This window comes from Dendrobium catenatum, unplaced genomic scaffold, assembly GCF_001605985.2.
Source record: "Dendrobium catenatum unplaced genomic scaffold, ASM160598v2 fragScaff_scaffold_311, whole genome shotgun sequence".
NCBI classification, from domain to species: domain Eukaryota; kingdom Viridiplantae; phylum Streptophyta; class Magnoliopsida; order Asparagales; family Orchidaceae; genus Dendrobium; species Dendrobium catenatum.
The window spans coordinates 94,356-119,049 of record NW_021318773.1 but is presented as its reverse complement, the minus strand read 5'-3'; the positions used below and the strand labels follow the sequence as shown (position 1 = coordinate 119,049).

At 35.8% G+C, this 24,694-nt stretch overlaps 1 protein-coding gene across 2 annotated transcripts in view; it reads left to right on the top strand.

Annotated features, from left to right (window-relative positions):
- The window catches only part of LOC110105503 (probable folate-biopterin transporter 4), a 60,594-nt gene that overhangs the window by 17,649 nt on the left and 18,251 nt on the right, over positions 1-24,694 (top strand). The window contains exons 3-6 of one of the 2 annotated variants that reach the window (XM_028693500.1): positions 11,840-12,061; positions 12,142-12,591; positions 12,722-12,919; positions 16,929-17,066. In XM_028693500.1, the coding sequence (XP_028549333.1) occupies positions 11,840-12,061; positions 12,142-12,591; positions 12,722-12,919; positions 16,929-17,066 (1,008 nt within the window). The remainder of the gene's footprint in view (positions 1-11,839; positions 12,062-12,141; positions 12,592-12,721; positions 12,920-16,928; positions 17,067-24,694) is intronic. The other variant, XM_020835045.2, reaches the window with a different exon arrangement.

Sequence of the window (24,694 nt, the reverse complement as noted above, 5' to 3'; positions counted from 1 at the left end):
AGGCAAGATAAAAGAATACCAACAGCCACTTTAGTTAATTTCCACAAGAACCCAATCATCAAATTATGGAATTTCCCCATTTGCTTTTCACGGAAAACAGCCCAGCTCATGAATCGAAGGAGCAACCACGGAAACCAAAGGAACCACACGGAACCGAGGCATCAAAAGCCACGGGAAAACCCCCAGCTCGAAACACCAACAGCCAACGTGGGAACCAAGGAGATAATGCTCGGAATCAGCAGCCAAGGCACGGAATTCAGCCAGCACAAAATAATAAGCCACGATTTTCCAAGAGACAAGAAGAAAGGGGAAGGAGAAGGGACAAGTCCACTCCAAAATTGAATCCAACTTAATGAGCTACAAAACTTCAGCTCAAGCAACTTAAGAAAATGAGCTCAACTCCAACCATCACCATATGCCCCAAAACAGCCAACCCGTGAACCAGCAGCAGCCAAGGACCAATCAAGCCAGCAAACCAAAGGTCTACCAAGCCCCATGCACAACCTACCATGTTCATTGGATGCTTTTCCATCATTAGATAGCTAAAAAGAAAAGAACATAAAACATACTATTGTTCAATAAAAATAAAATTATAAAAATATTTGATAGCATCACATGTTCACCATCATCTAGGAAAAAAAAACATGATTTTGAAAGCTACATCATTGAAAAAAAACACAATTCAATATCATTGCATGTCTCAGCCATTCTAGGGCATGCTTCTACCATGTTCAGGTACAATTTTTAGCATATCAGACACATATGAGGTATGTTGTAAGTGCGTCTATATTTGACACGTGTTCAACATGGGCTCAAAAGGCTTTTTAAAGTGTCAATGCCTTATAGGAGTTATATCATAAAGTTGTACAATAAGTCATAATGCAGTTTCTGCTTTTGATTTAGGGGCAGCAACCCCTTGTGATATAGTTGATCTGCATGTGGAAATATATTAAATACTAGTATATTTCACATTAAGAACTTTTTTAGGATGGCCAGTAGGGATGAAAGAGAGGATATGGGTATAAATAAAGAGAAATATGATGTTGAACTGAATCCGTTATGTGAGATCTTATTTATCCGTTCAAGCATCACAGTTGTAAGGGCAGGGATCTCACATCCATGGAGTTATTCATTCACCAGTAGAAAGTAACTTGTCCTTTGAATGCATCTTGTGCCTTCATAAGGCTATGCAATTACTTCAAGCTAAGGAAACCACTCAAAAAATAACTAAAATGAAATATTTCCTTTTAACTAACAGAATATAGTATCCTAAGTCCTAACAAACAAAGAATTGTATTTTTATACCTAGTTGGCAAGATTTGGCATGTCTTCGTAAGGCATGGATCTCCATATATCTCAATGATTCCATTGCTTGTGAATCTGATGCAGGACTAAGTATGATTTAAATGGACGTGATAAGAACTTGCACGTTTTGAAGAAGAGCACTTAGTAATTACAAACGCTAGCCAATAAATGACAATAGAAACAAAAGAGGGGTGGCTACGCTTAGGCCAAATCACATGCTAAGAACTAGAATCACCCAAGTAATTTGAATTTCAAATGATGCAAATTAAGTAGTTATTCAATAGCATCCTCAGGTTAACAATGAGAATAGAAGCATAGAAAAGCAAAACTCAAATCTTACATTTACTAAGCGAATGCAGATAACTTGGCACGATTCCTTGTGCTTGAATCACCAACTACAAGATCGAAGGATTAGAAAATAAAATGAATGGAGGAAAAAGTTCACCCTCATCAAGGAGCGGAAGTGATTTGCCATTGAACGTTGGCAAGCTGCTCTTCGATTGCATCAGACAAGGTAAAGATGATGCAATCTAGGTATTCGTCGGCGGAAGTATCAATCTCCGGGTTGACATTGAAGAATGTTGACCGGAGAATATCGATGTTTCCTTGCTCGTTGTAGAAGAATCTGGAGTCAAGATCGGGATCGGCCATTCATCGATTTCGTAGGGCTGAAGTGATGGAGATGACGTTCTTTGCTTCCCTTAAAGACTCCTCTCAAGAGAAAGAAGTTTCTCTCGATGGTTTAAGTGGAGAAGAGGGAGGGAGGTGGCTGACCCAATGAAGGAGGCCTAGGGAAGAAAATATGTTCAGATTTTGGGATTTTGGATGGAGGGAATTTTGGGGATTTATTTCCTCTAATTAATTCTTAACTTTGGAAAGAATTAAAGAGGGAAAGGGATGAGAGAGAGGGTGGCGGGTAGGAGAGGAGTTTGAATTCTACCCAAAGAGAGGTGTTAGTAATGTGGAAAGAAATCCAATGGAATTAAAGTGGGTGGGGAAGGGGGCAGGTGAGAGAGGGATTTAGAGAAAGGCATTTAAGGTTGTTGGATTTGGACTTGGATATTTGGAAAGTGGGGGCGGCGGCTTGGGTGGCTTGACCGTCGGTCTTGGGTGAAGTGTGGTGGGGGTCGGGTGGGGTGGAGAGCTAGGGGTGCTAGCCCAAAGTTAAAGGTGTGAAAGCTGTTTTTTCTTCCAGGTTCGTCCGGACGAAGTTGGATCGTCCGGGATGAACGATACAGGTTGTAAAGGAATTTCTGGACAGAGAAGTTCGTCCCAGGACGAACTGGGGTTCGTCTGGACAAAATTTTTCCAGAGAGCAACTCGTCCAGGTACGATTACTGTACACGTCTGAACGAATTTTGTCCAGAGGGAAAATCGTCCCGGGACAATTTGCGATCGTCCGGGACGATCCAGTTGGATATATATATGGAAATGAGATATTTTGAAGAGAGAGAAAAAGACAGGAGAGAAAACCGAAGGAAAAAGAAAGAAAAGTGATTTTTTGGCGACTTCTGTCCGTTTTCGTTCTCGTTCGTAGCTGCATTTGAGAAAGTTGACCGATTTGAGGTAAGGCACATTCCGCCTTTCTCAATTTTCAGAAATGAGGATTTTGATGATTTTTCTGTTCCAAATTTTTTTTCCGTTAGTGAATATTTGGTTTCGTTTTGCACTGATAAACTTTTTACCGCGTAACTTTTGGTATCTTTCTGATATGATATTTGTGCACGTTTTGAGTATTTTCTGAATGATTTTTATCGGGTATTTTTGATTTTGTGACGTTTTAATCGAACTACGAATTATCAGGATGTTGAAAAATGTTACTTCAGTACAATGAAAGTCTTATAATGATGTTGTGTATTATCTGTGATAATTTGGTGAATTTCTGAATCTGTGCATTCTGTGTAAATTTCGTATACTGTCGTTATGTCGCTGACTATTTTCTGACGTAATCAAATTTTTTGAATTGAATGTTTTGATGTGCTTTGATATCAGAAGAGAGTTATAAGGGGCCATAATCCTTCGAGATTCTGTCTGTGTCAGGGAAATCTGAGAAATTTGAAAACAAGTTCTGTTCTGAAAATTCTGTATATCTGTTATGTTCTGGTTCTATACGCATAAAGGGAGACATAAGGGGTCATAATCTGAGATTCTGTCAGTGTCAGGGAAGGGAGGCGTAAGGGGCCAGAATCCGTCGAGATTCTGTCAGGGTCAGGGATATGTGATATGTGATATGTGAAATGTGATATTTGAAATGTGATTTTATCTAATTTGAATTCTGATTTGTACGATCCGATTCGTTTTGTGATGTGAAAGTTTTATAAGTTTTATAAAATCTGTTCTGAACTCTGATTTGAATTCATGTATCTGTTCTGTCTGTTATACGATTTCTGTACGGCTATTTGAATAACTGCTTCTGATGTATTTTCTGATGCGTATTTCTGAAGAATTTGATTGGTGAGTGTAGTCTTGAGGAGCTGCTAGCTCATCCTTATTTTCTGCGTGGTTTTTAGGTTCTGGAAAAGGGAAGAAAGTCTTGATCTAGCAGTTCTGTGTCTGATCAGTGATTAGGTATTTTGTACTTTTGATTTTGTACAGTCATGACTTTTCTGTTCTGTTCTTTCTGTCTGTAGTCATGTACAGTAATGTATATGATTATTTTGATGAATGAAAGAAGAAAATAGTTGATGCATTTCCTTATATGTATTTGAAGTTAATAGTAGCTCTATGTTTCTGTTTGTTCGACTATTTGGAAGAAAGTTTTGAAGCAAATTCCTAAACTTGATTATGGATTTTCAACATTTTTCGTGTCCCGATGCGAAGGGATTCATTCCGGTCGGGTTGGGTCGTGACAAATCTTTAAGTGGTATGAGAGCAATGGTTTTGGAATTTGGATTGTAAGACAGAGTTATAGGAATTGATCTGTAAGTCTGTCGGGGGTAGTTCTAGTTTGTTTGGATTTTTATTATGTTGTTTTTGTGTATAATTTTCTGTGTGATTATGGATCTGCCAGACCCAGATATGACTAATTGGCTGAGTGCTAGTCAGGCAGCTCCTGTGAATAGTACTGCCCCTGTAGTTGGTTCTGATACAGTTTCTCAGTTTGCTATGCTGGTTGCTCAGATGATGAGCGAGACTCAGAATAGGGCATCTACTGTTCGATCTGAAGATGTAGATAGACATCTACAGATGTTTTTGAGATTGAAACCTCCGAGGTTTGAGGGCACTGTTGAGCCCAGAGCAGTTGAGGATTGGTTAAGAAGGTTGGAAAAGACTTTGGACGGTATGCAATGTCCGCTGGACAGGAAAGTACCGTTAGTTGTTTTTCTGTTAGATGGTGAAGCTGAGCGCTGGTGGACGGGCCAGCAGGAGGAGAAATTTTAAGGCAAGCTGAACTCTCTGATTACTTGGGAAGAATTTTCTGAGGTATTTCGATCGTGTTTTGTACCTCCTTCTGCAAGACAACAAATGCAGGAGACTTTTCTGAGGTTGGTTCAGGAGAGCAGAATAGTTATGCAGTACGAGGCAGAGCTTACTGCTCTGGCACGATATGTTCTGCAGCTGGTGAGTACTTCAGATTGACTGTTTGAAGAAACAAGTGAGCTTGTTTTTGGATGGTGAAAGATGTGTATTCTAAGGATTAAGAGGAGTTTTATCTTGTTTGATTTCTGTGTTAGAAGTCAGAAGAATGTGGAAGAAGGGCTGTTCAGTATTTTTGGCCTCAGTACGGGATATAAATATTGATGTGGGTTCTGTTTCTGATATCCCGGTTGTACGAGAGTTTTCAGATGTATTTCGTGAGGAGTTGGTTGGATTATCTCCGGATAGAGATGTTGAGTTCTGTATTGATGTTTTTCTGGGTACGGCTCCGATATCTAAGACTCCATACAGGATGGCACCGAAAGGAATTTTCGGAGTTGAAAGTTCAGCTCTAAGAGTTGGTAGATAGAGGATTTGTTCGACCTAGTGTTTCTCCTTGAGGAGCACCTGTTCTGTTTATGAAGAAGGATGGAACACTGCGTATGTGTGTGGACTACAGAGATCTGAATAAAATCACAATCAAGAATAAGTATCCGTTGCCATGGATTGATGATTTGTTTGATCAGCTAGCTGGATCTTCTGTATTCTCAAAGATTGATTTGAGATCTGGATATTATCAGGTGAAGGTAAAGGAAGCTGATGTGATGAAGACGGCTTTCAGTACTCGGTATGAACACTACGAGTTTTTGGTTATGCCTTTTGGGGTAACCAATGCACCTGCTATTTTTATGGATCTGATGAACCGAGTGTTCAAGGAGTATCTAGATTAGTTCGTGATCTTCTTTATAGAGGATATTCTGGTATATTCTGCTTCTGAGGAAGATCATGCCAGACATTTGAGGAGTGTGTTGGAGACTTTGAGGCAGCATCAGTTGTATGCTAAATTCTCCAAATATGAATTCTGGCTGAAGAGCATTTCTTTTCTGGGACGTGGTGAGCGGTGAAGGTATTTCTATTGATCTCCAGAAAATTCAAGCTGTTGCTAATTGGCCAAGGCCTACTACGGTATTTGAGATACGTAGTTTCTTGGGCATGACTGGTTATTATAGAAAGTTTGTAAAAGGATTTTCTCAGATTTCTGCACCTCTGACGAGATTGACTCAAAAGTCAGTAGTTTTTGTTTGGACACCGGAGTGTGAAGCTAGTTTTCAGAGATTGAAGAATTGTTTGACACTTGCTTTGGTATTAGCACTTCCGTTTGGTACGGAAGGATTTCAGGTGTTCAGTGATGCTTCACTGAAAGGTTTGGGCTGTGTTCTGATGCAGCATGGTCGAGTAATTGCTTACGCTTCGAGGCAGTTGAAATTACATGAAAAGAATTACCCGACGCATGATTTAGAATTGGCTACAGTTGTATTTGCTTTGAAGATTTGACGTCACTACTTGTATGGCGTCAAGTGTGAGATCTTTACGGATCATAAGAGTTTGATGTATATCTTCACTCAGAAGGATCTGAATTTGAGGCAAAAAAGATGGCTTGAATTGATCAAGGATTATGATATGACGATTCAGTATCAGCCTGGTAAGGCTAATGTGATAGCAGACGCTTTCAGCAGGAAGTCTTCTGGATTATCAAGTATTCACCTTACTTCTGATGAGTATCTGATACGAGATATAGAAGGATTACAGTTGAGGTGATTTCCTCTACTAGTCCGGATTCTGGTGTGTTGACTCAGATGGACATTCAGTCTTTTTTGGAAGAAAGGATTCATGAAGCCCAGAAGTCAGACGCTGACTATTCGAAGCTGATTGTTCAGATTGAAACTGATAAGAAACCTGAATTACGAATTTCTGATTCTGGTATTATTTTCTATAAGAACAGGCTGTGGATTCCTATGTCTGGAGATCTGAGGAAAGAGATTATGCACGAATCTCATTATTCAGGCTATTCCATTCATCCAGGAAGTGGTAAGATGTATGGTGATATGAAAAGTTTGTTTTGGTGGCCTGGAATGAAAAAGGATGTAGCGGACTTTGTTTCGAAATGCGAAGCATGTCAGTTGGTGAAGGCCGAGCATCAGCGACCAGGAGGTCTTTTGCAGTCGTTGCCTATCCCTGAGTGGAAGTGGGAGGAGGTAACGATGGATTTTGCTATGAGTTTTTCTCGATCAAGGCAAGGACATGATGCAATTTGGGTGATTGTTGATTGATTAACGAAGTCTGCACATTTTCTTCCGATCAGACAGACGGATTCAGTGGATAAGTTAGCTCAGGTATATGTGAAGGAAATTGTCAGATTGCACGGTGTGCCAAAAGTGATTGTATCTGATCGAGATGGACGATTTACTTACAGACTTTAGAAGGATATTCAGAAAGGATTAGGTACGAAGTTGCATTTCAGTACTGCTTTTCGTCCGCAGACTGATGGACAGTCTGAGAGGACTATTCAGGTATTGGAAGATCTTCCGAGGTTATGTATTTTGGATTTTGGAGGCAGTTGGGAAGATCATATTGCTTTGATTGAATTTGCTTATAATAACAGTTTTCAGTCCAGTATTGGTATGACACCTTACGAAGCTCTGTACGGCAGAAAGTGTAGAACACCTTTGACTCTAACTGAAGTGGGAGATAAACAAGAAATGGGTTCGACTTTTGTGGATGAAACTGTTAAGAAAATCAATCTGATTAAAAAAGATTGAAAGCTGCACAAGATAGACAACAAAAGTATTACAATCAGAAGCACATATTTGTGGAATTTCAAATTGGTGACTTTGTATATGTCAAAGTCAGTCCGATGAAAGGTGTTAGCAGATTTGGAAGAGTGAGCAAGCTTAGTCCAAGGTATGTCGGACCTTTTGAAATTATTGAAAGGATTGGAAAGTCTGCTTACAGATTGTTATTGCCTGATCAAATGTCCGATATCCATAATGTTTTTCACGTATCCTCTTTGAGAAAGTGGATGTCTGATTCTGAAAAGAAACTAGCTGCTGATGATGTGGAAATTCAGGATAATCTGCAATACAAGGAAGAACCTGAACAGATTTTGGCTTATGACGTTCGTAAGTTAAGAAATAAACAGATTCCGATGGTTAAAGTTCAGTGGAAGCACAGAACAACACAAGAAGCTACTTGGGAGAAAGAGTCGGATATGAGTCAGTCATATCCGCATCTGTTCTGATTCAATTTTGTTTTAGAAATGTCGAGGACGATATTTTACTGAAGTTGGGGAGATTGTGAAAGATGTTTTTTCTTCCAGGTTCGTCCGGACGAAGTTGGATCGTCCGGGACGATCGGTACAGGTTGTAAAGGAATTTCTGGACAGAGAAGTTCGTCCCAAGACGAACTGGGGTTCGTCTGGACGAAATTTTTTCAGAGAGCAACTCGTCCTGGTACGATTACTGTACACGTTTGAACGAATTTTGTTCAGAGTGCAAATCGTCACGGGATGATTTGCGATCGTCCGAGACGACCCGGTTGGATATATATATGTAAATGAGATATTTTGAAGAGAGAGAAAAAGGCAGGAGAGAGAAAACCGAAGGAAAAAGGAAGAAAAGTTATTTTTGGGCGACTTCTGTCCGTTTTCGTTCTCGTTCGTAGCTGCAGTTGAGAAAGTTAACCGACTTAAGGTAAGGTACATTCCGCCTTTCTCAATTTTCAGAAACGAGGATTTTGATGATTTTTCTGTTCCAAATTTTGTTTCCGTTAGCGAATAATTGGTTTCGTTTTGCACTGATGAACTTTTTACCGCGTAACTTTTGGTATGTTTCTAAGATGATATTTGTGCACGTTTTGAGTATTTTTTGGAAGATTTTTACCGGGTATTTTGGATTCTACGGCGTTTTTATCGAACTACGAATTATCAGGATGTTGAAAAATGTTACTTCAGTACAATGAAAGTCTTATACTGATGTTGTGTATTATCTGTGATAATTTGGTGAATTTCTGAATCTGTGCATTCTGTGTAAATTTCATATACTGCCGTTATGCCGCTGAGAATTTTCTAACGTAATCTGATTTTCTGAATTGAATGTTTTGATGTGCTGTGATATCAGAAGGGAGTTATAAGGGACCAGAATCCTTTGAAATTCTGTCTGTGTCAGGGAAATCTGAGAAAACTGAAAACAAGTTCTGTTATGAAAATTCTGTATATCTGTTCTATTCTGATGCTATACGCACAAAGGGAGACATAAGGGGTCAGAATCTGAGATTCTGTCAGTGTCAGGGAAGGTAGGCATAAGGGGTCAGAATCCGTCGAGATTCTGTCAGGGTCAGGGATATGTGATATGTGATATGTGAAATGTGATATCTGAAATGTGATTTTATCTGATTTGAATTCTGAGTTGTACGATCCTATCCGTTCTGTGATGTGAAAGTTTTATAAGTTTTATAAGATCTGTTCTGAACTCTGATTTGAATTCATGTATCTGTTCTATCTGTTATACGATTTATGTACGGCTATTTGAATAACTGTTTCTGATGTGTATTTCTGAAGAATTTGATTGGTGAGTGTAGTCTTGCTGAGCTGTTAGCTCATCTTTTTTTTCTGCGTGGTTTTCAGGTTGTAGGAAAGGGAAGGAAGTCTTGGGCTAGCAGTTCTGTGTCTGATCAGTGATTAGGTATTTTGTACTTTTGATTTTGTACAGTCATGGCTTTTATGTTCTGTTCTTTCTGTCTATAGCCATGCACTGTAATGCATATGATTATTTTGATGAAAGAAAGAAGAAAATAGTGGATGCATTTCTTTATATGTATTTGAAGTTAATAGCAGTTCTATGTTTCTGTTTGTTCGAATATTTGGAAGAAAGTTCTGAAGCAAATTCCAAAACTAGATCCTGAATTTTCAACGTTTGTCGCGGCCCGACGCGAAGGGATTCGTTCCGGTCGGGTTGGGTCGTGACAAAAGGGGAGGAGGGCTTGTGGTTTACCGACAGTGGGAACTTGGTGGAGGTGGCCGGCGGGTTGAGGTGGGTGTGGGCCTTGGGTTGGTGGAATAAGGAGGGAGGGAGATTAGAAAGAGAAAGAAAAGATAAAACTAGCCACGAACCCGGACTCTTCCAAGGTTGGTGGGTGATCCGCTTCCCTTTCCAAGGAATCTCTCTTCAACACCTCTCAAGCTCTCACAAAAACTCAAAATGTAGAAAATTTTATGATTGATTCATTAACCTTCAAAAGAAAACATAAGGGCTATATATAGCCTCGTACAATGGACGAGAAAATAAAAAGAAAACTTAGCCCTTTGGGCTTACACATGACCACCCTTAAGTAAGAGATAGAAAGGAAAAAACAACTAAAGCAAATACAAAAAACAAATAAATAAAAACAAATATATATGAGGACTTTAAAAATATGTAGGTGCGATCGTGGCTGTGGATCGGTGACCTCGCCTTTGATAAACTTTCTATGCTCCGATGTCCCCATCAAAATCTCTTAATATAACTTCTCTTGCATGAAACCCCACTGTCATGAATTGATCGTTGAGTGGCTTTGAGTAATTTTCATGTTAGTAAAATATTTCCCGTTTCCAAGTAATCATAAAGATATTGTCTTCAATAATCTTGATAGCAACTGAAAGCCAAAGGGAGAAAGAGTAAAACCAAAGTCAAGAAACAAAGTCAACCAAAGTTAAGAATGTCATACAAAGAAAGTTGGTAGAAAAAAACATGGCCTAGCAGGGATATACGATCTTTATATTGACATTTTTTAATCCTATTTTTAATAATAAATTTCGTTTGCATGCATATGGCCGACCTAATCAGAGATGGGTGAAAAATTGCTGTCATGTTTTAAAAATGAAAAATTGAATTTATGTAATTGTGCTGATTGAGTGAAGATTGATTTATACCAACAAGAGGAAACACAATTTTTTTTTTGTAGAAGTCCCAATGTAATCTCATATCTAGTGTTTGCACATGTTTAGGTTCCTATGTGTTAATTTTGGAAATCATCTCAATTGGAACATTTGTTGAAAATGTTTTTCATTTTTTGTACTCTCTTTTTGTAAGATCATATGACATTCCAAACATTGGTGAGAAGTTTTTTCTTGTGTTTTCTTCCAGCAAATTTACTTTTTATTTTTATTTGAAGGAAGGAAATTTAGTTCCAAATGAGAAAAATTTATTCATGATAGCAATTTGTATGGCTGGATAACATAATAAAGTTTTAGATATAAATAATTTCCCAAGTCAAGGAAATTATTTTACAGACAGGAATAACATATTCCCTCCCTAATCATCCTATTACATTGTACTCAGAAGCAAAATATATATTAGCATTCCCCGCCAAAGAAACAAAATATTACACACCTCTTGATATTTCACAATTCTGTTTAATCTCCTAATATCTCAGTGTATTAGTTGCATTGGATCTCTAACCATCTAGATCTCCATGCATAACCTTCTCGTTGTTGTGAAATAGGTGGGGTTTTGAGCTTTATGGATTTTTAATCTTGTTGATAATGTTAAAGGTCATATTAAATGTGTTTGAACAAGAATTCAATCTTTGGGCTTTGTGAACTGACATGTGTAATATGCATACGTTATTGCATGCATTGATTGTGTTCCATTGGTGGCTAGTTATTAAAAAAAAAAAACAGCACACGGGTCTCCCCCTAATATAAGGACTTGGTAGGGGTTGATGCACGCAATTTCACCTTTGCATTTGCACAGAGGTTATTTTCATGTGTCTAAACTTAGTCCTCTAGATTACGCTAGAAATAATTTAACAATTGGTCCAGGCCCATCCTCTACTGGTGGTTAGTTGTGGATTCACTCTTGCCACTTAATATTTTGATAACTAGCATGTTAGAATGCTACCACTTGAATTTTTAAATGATTATTGAAATCCCATATCAATTAGTTAAAGGGTTTAAAAATGGCCATCTTACAAGAAAGCTCTAATTAATAATACACTTGCATTGATGAGCAAACTCTCTCTAGCTCTTAGTAGACAAAAGTTTATTCATCGGCACTTCTCCCTTCCTCGGTAAAATTGTTTTTTTTTTTTGTTAAAATTTTAAGTATGAGTTATTAATTTGATTTATAGTTTTCCTTTGTAGCATTCTTTCAGATTGCATTCCAATTAATGGTTGTAAACGAAAACCGTACTTGGTCATAGCTACTGTACTTTCCCTTATACCTTGGCCTGTTCTAGGCCTGATATCATCACTTATGAATTCACATAATTTCCTAACTGCTTTGTTGACGATGCAAAACTTGGGATCTGCCATGGCAGATGTAGTTATTGACGCGATGATTGCCGAGGCAGTTCGATCTGAAAGGTATTTATCTTACAGTTTTTTATGCCTTTTCTTTTATTTCAAAATATTAAAAACTTATTTTGTATGAATTATTTAAGCAGAGCAGAATTTGCTGGTGATCTCCAATCACTGTCTTGGTTAATGATGGCTGTGGGAGGAATATGTGGGAACTTGTTAGGAGGCTATGCGCTTTCCAGTTTTAGAATATGCTCTATCTTCCTTCTTTTTTCTATACTTCCAGGCATTCAGCTTCTATCGTGTGCCTTTATCAAGGAGGCCTCCTCAGAATATCCTGATATTGGAGACCTAAAAAATAGCAATCTACAGGAGAGATTATATAGTTCAACAATTTCACCTGTTGGTGCATCAAAATCTGAGGCTCTGAGGAGGCGAAAAAAAGAGCGTAATCATGATTGCAGTAAGCTCTCCTACAGGGAAGCTGAAGATGTGAAAGAAAAAGGGTCATTGGCTTTAAGTTTAAGACGCTTTCAATCTATGAGATCGGCTATTTATAGTTTGTACGATGCTTTCAAGAATCCTCTTATTCTAAGGTAGCCACATGTGTCATTATTCCATTCGTTTTGATTCTTAGCCTCAACCAGAAGTTGCAAATTTTTTCCTAAAACTCCAGTTATACATTATTTTTGTAAAATTTAATGTTTTGCTCCCTGCATTTGCCAGACCAATGGCCTGGTTTTTTTTTTCACATGTTGCAGTTCCAAACCTCTCAACAGTCATGTTCTATTATCAGACTCAGGTGTTGCATCTGGGAGCATCATTTCTTGGGGCATCTCGTGTTATTGGTTGGTTTGGTCTAATGATTGGAACATATATTTATAATCAATATTTGAAGCGAATGAAATTACAGAGAATTCTCATGTAAGGCATGTTGATCTTTGCTGAACTTTCTAACTTTTATCTGTATTTATGAATGACTTTCAAATAGAATTGACTTTCAAATAAATGAGTACATAGTACATTAAAGAGAGAAATTAATTATCTGGAGATCACTTAGAAATAGTGTCTTTTGCTTGTTGCAATCCAAAAACAATCTTAATTCCTAAAAGATAAAAATTACATGTTAGCATTTACTCTCTTAGGTGAATCAGCTATAAGTCTGTCCACGCAATGGTATAATCCAAATTTTATCTCAAAATTTGTTGATCTATTTTCTGCATATTGATACTGAAGGTTTAGATAATAGCTTACTGCATAGAATTGCTGATGAAGCTGTAGCTTTCATCTTTCATCTTTCATCTTTCATCAATAATATTTCAAATTTTTTTTGTAACCGTCCTTTTCAAATTATGGGCAACATCTCTTTTGTTTCATCCATAATATTATATATGAAGCTCAGAACATGACTCTTCTCAGCATCTACCATTCTCAGATTGCACTAGTGGCCTAGTTGTTGTAATAACATACATCATAGTTTGTCAAAATCAGTCATTTAAGACAATTTTCCTAACTTCCTTCCCCTTGATTTTTTTTTTAAGCACATCTCAACATCTCTGTTGAAGTGAACATAGCATCAAAAATCTGCATTGCCTTCAACATGTTCTGCAAAGTCAAAGAGACAGTGACAAATCTTGTTGCTGCAAGTTTAAGTATTTTTTTCTTTGAAAATTTTCTTGTAAGTATCAAAACTCAAGAATGATTATATATAAATTCCATTATCATTTTAGTTTTTGTCATTACATTCTTATAAAGATGAGATCTATGCAATGTTTTGCACATAGAGTCCAATATAAATATTTCATCTTCTTTATAAGTTTTGCCTTTGCATCCCTAAGAGCACTGATATTATTTGTTATCACTTCAACTATCAAGTGCTTCACAATCTCCTCAACAACACCATGAAGAAGTCAAAAAGAAACTTAACATCTTTCACTTTATCAGATGCCTCAATGAACTTTAAGAACACAGTGTCATAAGGGTCATTTATCATTATGTTCATCAATCTTCTGCTCTTTATATCTAATCATCCATTAGACATGATAATTATTTCTATTTTGCTTTAAGTCATTTTAATTTTCTCAATACCTCTTTCAATATTTGTCAAGCTCTCCTTCAAAGCCCATGTCCTCAAATTATACATGGATGGAGGATTAAACCCTTGCTCGTGACTTACGATCTGACAGGAAGGGAATGCCATGAAGAAGTGTGAGGCTCGTTCAAAACTCTACCTCACGTTCCTTATGTGAATCAAGCATTGTCGAACAACAATTAAGAAATGACGAAGAAGAATCGAAGGAGGCAAAGAAGCTTGCCGCTATTTCAAAACTCTACCTCGCGATAAGCATGCATCGTCGAACAACAATGAAGAAATGATGAAGAAGAATCGAAGGAGGCGAAGAAGCTTGCTGGTCTTTCAAAATTCTACCTCATGTGAAGTAGGCATCATCAAATTAACGAATAAACGACAAAGAAGAGTCGAAAAAAGCGAAGAAGCTTGGGACTCTTTCAAAACTTTACCTCACGTGAAGCAGGCGTCATCGAACAACAACGAAGAAATGAGAAGAGGAGTCAAAGGAGGCGAAGAAAACAACAGCTCATTCAAAACTCTACCTCACACATGAAAGAGTCGAAGTCAAATAGACTTTTAGGTCTAGGTTTAACAAAAAATTATATGTTTATTTAGGCATGCACCTCTTTCTAGTGAGATGAGGTGCGCCTCAAGCAAATTGAGACAAGACGCGCCTTAGCCAAATTGATGTGCACGCCTCGAGTCATTTTTCGGCTAAATTGCGCTAAGGCGTGCCCTTTATTGTGTAGTTTTAAATAGCTTTTCTAAGAAGTATCAACTCTAGTTTCATTTCAATACCACAAAATCTATTTGAGGCACTTGAAAACAATAATTAAAAGGGTGCTATGAGAGAAAACATGAAGACACTTGAAAAATTTACATTTGTGAAGTAATTGAACTATTGAAAGGAAAAAAAAATGCTTAGAGCAAGTGGATTTCTTTTATAAAATATAATAAGATAGACGAGAGTCTGAAATGGTACAAAACAATAATCTTAACTTAATGTATACTTAACCATGTGAAATTGATTATCAAGAACATTTGCTCATGTTGTAAAAAATGAATGCTTGCCTGATCTTGGATGATTTATATATATTAGTATGATATAAAGAATGTCTTCTTACGTAGAGATATGAAAAAGTCTATATGAATCCTCCACTAAGGTTCAATAGCTCGTTCACAGAGAATAATTTGTGCAAATTGAAAATGGCACTATTTGGATTTAAATAGTACTAGAGAGCATAATTTGGCAGATTTATAAAAACCATGATTGAAGCTAGATACAACAAAGCTAAGGGGATCGTATGCTCTTCATAAACTACTCCACTAACTCCGAAATTTGAATTTTCATTGTATTGTTGACGATATAATTGTTACAAGTGATGAAAATAAAGGAAAAGAGTTTATCAAAAGAAAGTTTATTAAAGAATTTGAAATCAAAGAATTGATCTAACTCAATCCTCTCTCAACAAAAAAACTATCACACACTTGTTAAAAAAGATAAAAATGACTTATTACAAATTTTGTGAAACCTCAATTGAATTAGGTCAAAATTTAGTTGCAAATAAAGGAGTGGAAGCAGACATGGGACAATATTAAAGATTATTTGGAGAACTCATGTCTAATTCACACATTTCCTTAGATCACTTTTGCAGTAAGTATCATTAGTAAATTCATGCATAAACCCAAAGAATCTCACTTTTAGGCTCTTATACAGTCCTCAAATACCTTAAAAATCAAATCTTAGAAAAAGAATTCTTGACCAAAAACAAGATACTATATAAGTTGAAGGTTATATTGACACAGATTATATATAATTAACAGTGGATAGATCCATTTTAGGATATTATATATTTTTGGCTGAAAATCTCATAATATGGAGGAGCAGGAAACAACTGGTTGTTTCATGATCTAGCACTGTCTCTAATTGAGAGTAATTTCTTAAGGAATCTACAAACTGTTCTGCATCAAAATCTGTTTGGAAGATTTAAAAATCAAGTGAGAAGGGCTAATGAAGATATATTGTGACAATAAGTTTATCTCCAGTATTGTGCATAACCCAATATAACATGATCGTATCAAGCATATAGAGATAGATATTTCATGAAAGAAGAACTAAAAAGTGGGTTGATTTGCACTCCTAATATATCATCAGGAAATTAACTTGCTAGTATATTCACCAATAGATTTTGCAGCCCTGCGCCCAAGAATATTTTTTACAAATGTTAAATGATAGATTTATACTATCAAATATGAAGGGGAAATGTTGTAGACCGTGCGGTCCCATTGTATGGGACCCATTCCACTTCTTGCACCTGACCAAAATTTCACCCAAGAGGAGTAGCAGTAACATGTAGCCAATTAGAGTATGATCTAATGAGAACATGGATCGAGTAACTTAGCTATAGGATATTCTCTCTTTACCATTACATTGTAATCCATGTGCTCCTCTCTCTTCACCTAACTGCCAGCACTACTTTTTTTTTATTATTTATGTAAATTGTATTTATCTTATTTTATATTTATTGTCTTTGGAGGAGGTTAAAAATAGAATGAAGGGTGGAAAAGCTGTTGGACCTGATGATATTCCAATAGAGGTGTGGAAATGCTTAGGAGATGAAGGGATTTCTTGGCTTACTAAACTTTTTAATACTATTTTGAAGACTAAAAAGATGCCAGTTGGAGGAGGTTAAAAATACCTCTAATCTATATAATAAAATTTAAAGTACCTTTTCATAATTCTGTTTTTTTACATGGCAATAAAATTTGTGAAGAAATATGTCACTTTGCTTTTGGTACATTTAGTAGATTTTCTTAGAAAATATTTTAGTCAGCTGATTATACTTTTTCTTTATCTTGCAGGTTGGCACATGTTGGTCTTGGAGCTGTTAACTTTCTGGACATTGTTCTAGTGTCTGGATTAAATACTCGGTTATCCATTCCAGATAAGTACATGGTGCTTGGTGGTTCAGCAGTTGCTGATGCAATAAATCAATTCAAGTACATTCCCTAACTTTCATTCTGCTTGGCATGCTACTATTGTTATAGTTTTTCATGTTCTTTGTGTCTGCAATCGCTTGATTGATACAATTTTATTAATATAAAAGATTAAAATCTTGAAATTTAGAAAGCATGTCATGTTACAAAAAGCAATTTCCTTTTGAAGTTATATTTGTATTTTGAATAACAGACTGTTTTGTTCTAGTTAATGAATCCTATGACTGGATATTTAAAAGAACAGCTTTGTAAAAGCTTCTTTTGTTCCTCTTGAGTTTTCAAAAAAATATTGAACGATATTATGCAAAAATTAAGAATATTGGTTTAAGAAAAAATATTCCGTTTCATTAGGGAAATTTTTATTCTATTTCTCTTTTTCTATTTGTTTTGCTTTTGTTGTCACTTAAAATAGAAATATGTTGGTGTGTGTATTTGTTTCTTTTTGATAATAGTTATTTTGAGAACAAGTGAAAATAGGTTGAATTTCAGGATGAAAAAAGATTCCGTTTCAGTTGGGGAATTTTTTACCAAACATCTTTTCTAACACAGGTAATCATTTTTAAGAACAAAACATTAAAAACAGGAAGCAAAAATATAACCTAACATGCCCTTCACGTCCTAGGAAACAAATGAAATTCATACAACTTAGGAGCTATTTGGTTTGCTGGGAAGTGAATGCAGTGTAAAATAAATGCACTATGAAGTAAATATTTTGAGGTTGTTTGGTTTGAAGTAATGTGAATGTAGGGGAACTTATTTTTCTATTTGGTTTGAAGTAATGTGAATGTAGGGGAACTTATTTTTCTATTTGGTTGGCTTTATGTAGAGTAAAGAACAATCTGCCTCTACCAAAAATTGCTATCTTTCAGACATTTACCCAAACACCTTGAGTGCATTCACTTTTATCTACATGATCAAGATTGGCTGCATCATGAAGATTTACATGCTTGCACTTGGAAGAATCATGAACAAGCAAATCCCAAGAATGTCATGTTCATTTCTTAATCGCAACAGGAAAAATTAAACCTTGATATATGTCCAAGCGCCCAAATCCAAATCAGGAACAGTAAGAAATGTTTTCAGAAAACCAAAATTTGCAAACATTTTAGGAAGCATAAAAGGGTTTTTATTAGTATCAACTATGGGATAATACCTATACATGAAAGTACCAAGGCCGATGCTATTTTTGCAGAGACCACAAGCTGTGAGGAAGGGCATGGCCTCTACTATAGAAGGATCCCTCGAGCATCTCTTTTTCATGCTCCTTTGCGGTGCCATCAAAGGCGGCAGCTTTCCATCCCGCCTGGTATCTGCTGCCAGAGGTTGTGGAGGGATTTCTGCAGAAGAAGCTGCTGTTGCAAGATCTGGAGATAGTTCTACTATGCTCATCATTCTCTTCATTAGAGTCCGTTGTCTCTTCCCCATTAGCGTACCCAACCTCTTCTCTCCCTGTCTCTCTCGTTCGGTCTCGCTGTCCTCACATGAAGCACTGAAGTCTGAGCCGCGATGAAATAGAGAAGATGAAAAGCTTTAGTGGAGGAAGAAACGACGATGTTCCCGCCTCAAAAGGAAGAAACGATGATGTTTCTGCCGCAGAAGGAAGAAACGACAATGAAAAGTTTGTGTGATTTCCTTTTTCACTCAAAACGTGCGTGTTTCTTTTACTTGCGAAATGAACTATAGTGGGGGGTTCATAATACTTTAGGATTTCGTTTTACTTTTCCCCGTGTCAAACAAAACAAGGAAAAACTCAAATACGCATGTTTGGTTTACTTTGCACTCCGTTTACTTTCGACCAAATAGCCCCGCAATGATGTTCTGAGTTTTTACCTCATTAGTTTCTCACAGATATTGTTATGAGGTTTGTGATGTCTATTTAAATTTTTTTACTATCATATTGAGTAGCTATCTGGTTATTTAATTTTGACGTCATATTTGCGAATCAATGTGTTAGTCATCAGAAAATGTTGAGAGGTTATGGTTAGAAGTGAAAAATTATATATTTGCACGTCAGTTGTAGAGCTTTTTGCAACAACATCATCAAGCCTTTATTCGGGGTCGGCTACATAAATCCTTTATATCTATTAAGTCCTATTAAGAGTCAATTTCTCATTTAAATCTAATAAAGAAAGATTTTTTCGAATATTTTCTTACCAAGTTTTTTTAGATCTACTCTACCTTTCTTAACATGTGCCAAATTTAATATATCTACCCTCCTAATAGGGTCATCGGAAGGCCGCCTTTTACCTAACCATACTATCTAAGGAGGCTCTCTGTAATCTTATTTGTCACTAGAGCTACTCCAACCTTTTAACGAATATGATTGTTTTATATCCTGTCTCTAAGAGTAAATCCACTCATCCAACTGAGCATCCTCATCTCAACAACAATTAATTTAACATTTTGCTTCTCTTTTAATGGCCAATATTCTGCTCTATAAAGCATTGTAGGTTTCACCACCAACTTATAAAATTTTCCCTTAAATTTGAGTGGTACGTTTCTATCACACAACAAACCCGAAGTATTCCACCACTTCAACCATCTAATTTGAATTTTATTAATAATATCCCCATCTATTTTACCATCACTCTAAACATTAGACCCAAGATATCTAAAATGAGTACACTTATTAATCACTTGATCGCTCAAATTCACAAACCCCCACTAGATCTATTATTACTAAAATTATAATCAAAGTATTCGATTTTAGATCTACTCAAACGAAAACTTTTAATCTCTAAGGTTGACCCCCATAATTCGAATTTACCTTCAATTCCCTTTCTAGTCTTATCAATAGGAAGAATATCATCAGCAAAATACACCAGGTGTATGCTTTATAATAGTCTTCAACTTTCTCTCTAGAGCTTTTTGCAGCTTTATAATATTTCATCTTTAATTTGGTGTATTCTATTTTATTAGAAAGTATCTGACATGCATCTTGTTGATAGATCTCTTTCTTGCATTCTGTCAAGTTGGCTTTGATTGTTGCTTCATTTTCTTGAATTCATCCCGTATTTTCTTGAATTCATCAATTGGCTATGGATGAATCTCAAAACAGTCAAATATTTGTTCTAATAAAGAAGAATTAATTCACTTTACTTAAGGTAAATGGAATATCACTCAAGAAAAGTATTTCACCATAAAAAAATGCCTGCAAAAATTAAATCAATAATGAAATTTTAAATTGATCTTTTAAATGCTTAATTTTTATTACATATTGATTGTAATGCAGCCAAATATATAATAAAAACGATGATAAAAATTTTGCTGCAAAATAAATTTTTGCTACATGGCAAGAACTATTTATTTTTTTATTTTGATGTTGAATATATTATAGAAATATTTAATTCATTTCCTGATTTCTTATCTCGTGAATATTTGTAGAGACAATCAGGGGTGAATAACCCCAAAAAGGAGTCTAGTGACTCCAACTTTTTTTAATTAAGAGCTATTCCTTTTGAAACTTAAAACACATCCTTACTAAACTTTTTAATATTATTTTGAAGAATAGAAATATGCTAGATGATTGGAGAATGAGTGTTTTGATTCCTATTTTTAAGAATAAAGGTGATGCACAAGATTCTGTGAATTATAGAGTTAAGTTGATGTATCATACTTTAAAACTTTGGGGAGAGAATTATGGAGCATAGGCTACTACGACGTGATACAAATTTTTCCTTAATTTTTTTAGCACTGGTGCAAAACCTCAAGAAATTGATACCTGTCGGTACAAGTATGGATTATATGAAAGCAGGTGTCTGTATTACAAACGATTTCATCAGAATTGTCTAAATAAAATGAGTTATTTTATAGATATTTTTCTATAATTTTTAAAGCCCAAAACATATTTTTATAAATTTTATACTAACAATTATTTAAATTATATAATTATGTTATATCATGTTATTATTTTATTAGAAATATCTTAAAGCATTATTAAACTTAATCCTTTTTTTCTTTTCCTATTTGGCTAACAGAGACCTCTTAAAGGAATTGAGAGAAAAAATGTGGGGAGAGAAAAGAAAAGCAAAAGCCTATATTTGGAGGTCATAAAGTAATTTTTGTTAGGTGGATCTGTTGGGAGATTTGCTCGTCTCATTGTAAGGAGCCATTATCATATTTGTGATTTTGATAATTTGATTTCTTTGAGATTTTCCTGATCAAATTTGTATTTCTGTTATTGAAAAATGAGGATAATTTTGTAATAGTAAAACTTCTGCGCATAACATTTAGTATGTGATAGATGTCATCAATATGAGTGTTTTGACAGAAATATATTGAATTTTCACAAGTTATTTTTATAGTTTGGGTTAAATATCATAATTTTGGTAATTTAGAAATTTGTGAAATAATTATTAAAACCATTTTAGGATTGGCCTATAGGACTAGATACAATAAAAACATCATAGATAACTGGATGTCTTCTCTTTTTATAGTACATGTATATGTATATTACAGGAAAAGTTAAAAGATAGACTGATGAATGAATGTATTTAACTCTTGGTTATTGTATATGAAAAATGAATATTGTTTTATATTTTGATGAATATAATTTTTAATTGCTTTGGCCATTTTGATTTATATTGATAGATTCATAGAAGTTCTGGTTGGTTAATGAAGAGATTAAAATAAACAATTCTTCCGACTTGATGTAGTGGGACAAAGGCTTGATGTTGTTGTTGTTGAAAATTTGGTCTTAGGGTGTTGCACTCCTTGTCTTACTATTTTTGTCCAACATGCTCTTTTTCTTAACCATGACAATATGAACGCGTGATTATAAATAATTTTTTTTTATCTTTGAAGCTTTTCTTGCAAGTTTCATAATATAAGACATATTATTAATGTCGTTGAGAATAAGATTTATGCAATATGCAGCACATAGTGACCAACATATGTTTCTAAAATTTTCATACAATAACTCACCAATTTTTTTTATAATTTATTGTGTTATCTTTTACAAAAATGAATTATATTTTTTGGGCCAACCCATTCAACAACATCAGGGAATAATGAACATAATGTTTTGGCATCTTTGACGATATCATATGCATATATATATTTTGAAAATGAAATTTCATATGGTCAATACACTAAAAAATTTATTAATGTCCTACTTGTATCTGTCCAACCATTTACCATCAACGTATAATCGGTATCTTTTCATGTTCTTCTATAAGTTTCTATTAACTTGTATTCCTCTTTACAATCTCATAATAGATTCTCTCAATCTATAGTAAGAGGGCAACTTGTAACCAGTTCTTACTGCAGCAATTGCATCAACAGCCTTTTGTGCAAACGATGAATTTATAACACTGAATGGAATACAGTTGTCATAAAACCACCTAGCAAGTTCCAAATCAGCACGATGTATTGCATCCGTAGATGCTATTACACTTGTCAAGGGTGGTTGAGATCCTAGTTTTGTTTTGGGTGTGAAAAAGTTTTCTATTTTATTAATTTTTCTCTTTCTTTTAACAATCTCGTTACACTGTGCATTTGAACTTTGTTATTTTGGGAATGAACATGAACCCCATTCTTCCTTTATTAGATTATTAACAAGCACATCAACACTCGGCGACAAGTCCACTTGTGCTTGCTATTTTCTCTTTGTTATTTCATTCAAATTCTGTTGTATCTGATGACGGATGTCATGTGGCATTCTTACAAAAAACAATATTGTCTTTAATCTCTGTCAAGTGTTTTTTTCATCCTATTAACGTCTTCGCCCTTATAAGTAGTTTCGCAATGAAAACATTTATATTGTTTCCCATCGGTAGAAACTTTACACTCAGAAAAATGATTCCAAACAATATCTACTTTCTCCTGCATGCATTGAGTTGATGGTGAAGTTTGACTGTTTTGTTAATCCATTTTAAATATTGAGACGAAGGTGCAATTAGAGAGCTTTGTTTTTAGTTTCTTAAGTCGCAACCAAACTAAAAACTTCATGAACAAGCTACAAACCCCTTACTTGCAAATTCGTTATTTCAATTATAGAAATAAAAAGGCTACCCTTTTCAAAATGAGAAGTTGATCCCCTCATTCACTATCACCTCTTTCTCTCTGAATCAATAAAAAAACAAAAGAAAACTATTCATAGCAAGCTAGCCAAATGGTTGAATTTTTTTTCCTTTTAAGGTTGATAAAGATATGTTTGGTAACATGTACGGGACTTTCTTTTTCATAAGCAAATTGATCAAAGCATGGATCGGGTCAATGAATCGGATTGTAGAGCTATGATCCATTCACCAAGTCAACATGATAAACAGCCAATAGCTCATAGCACCGAAATGGATGACTAGTCATGAACATTAGAAACCTAATAGTGTGTCGGTTCAATATACCACCGAAAAATTTTCTGTAAACAATCAAAGACCTGAGCACTCATTAAATTTCAGCATGTGATGACCTCAACCAGACAGCCTCAGGACAACAACAACAACATTAAGCCTTTATCCCACTACGTGGGGTAGGCTACATGAATCCTTTTTCTCCATTGTGTCATATTAAAAGTCAAATTCTCGTTTAAATTTAATAAAGAAATATCATTCCTAATATTTTCTAACCAAGTTTTTTTAGGTCTACCTCGACCTTTCTTAACATAAGTCAAATCTAATACCTCTACTCTCCTAACCGGGTCATCGGAAGGAACTTTTATTTGGTCCGGTCACAGGATGTAGCTCTACGTTCGGCCGCCAATAGAATCGCACCACGCGTTCTGACTATTTACCGCGCGGCTCGACAACCCGACCCGGAACAGACCCAGGATGGCTCGATATTTCTCGATTTTACTAGGTATTGCTCTGTATTGCTAGGTATTGGTCGATTTTGCTTGGCAATAACCAATACCGAGCAAATACCGAGCAAAAACCGGGCAATACCGAGTTGTACCGAGTTTTTCTAGAAAAACTCGGTTCAACTCGGTATTTCTAGAAAAACTCGGTACAACTCGGTATTTCTAGAAAAACTCGGTACAACTCGGTATTTCTAGCAAATACTGAGTTTTTCTAGAAAAACTCGGTACAACTCGGTATTTCTCGGTATTACTCGGTATTTGTCTTCACAGAACGGTATTTTTCGTTATTGTCAAGCAATACCTAGCAATACCGAGCAATACCAAGCACATACCGAGTAATATCTTGTAATACGCGAACATAGCATTCCCGGGTTCTGGTTCGGGTCAAGTCGTCGGGCCGCGCGGTAAAGAGTAAGAGCACGTGGCGACATATTATTGGCGGCCGAACGTAGCTCTACGTCCGGTCAGCGGATGTAATAATTGTTCCATCGGAAGGCCGACGTTTTATGTGACCAAACCATCTAAGGCGACTCTCTCTACTCTTATCTTCTACTGGAGCTACTCCAACCTTTTCACGTATATGCTCATTTCGTATCCTATCTCTAAGGGTAAAGCCACTCATCCACCTGAGCATCCTCATCTCTGCCACACTTAACTATGCTTCTCTTTTAATGGCCAACATACGGCACAATAAAGCATTGCAGGCCTCACTACCATCATAAATCTGACAAAAAATAGAATTCCGAAAATTAGGGATTTAGCACAAAATGCCGGAATTTTTGGTCTACAGTGGCTTTCATTTGTCTTGAGATTTGGTTTTGCATTTTAGGCCTTT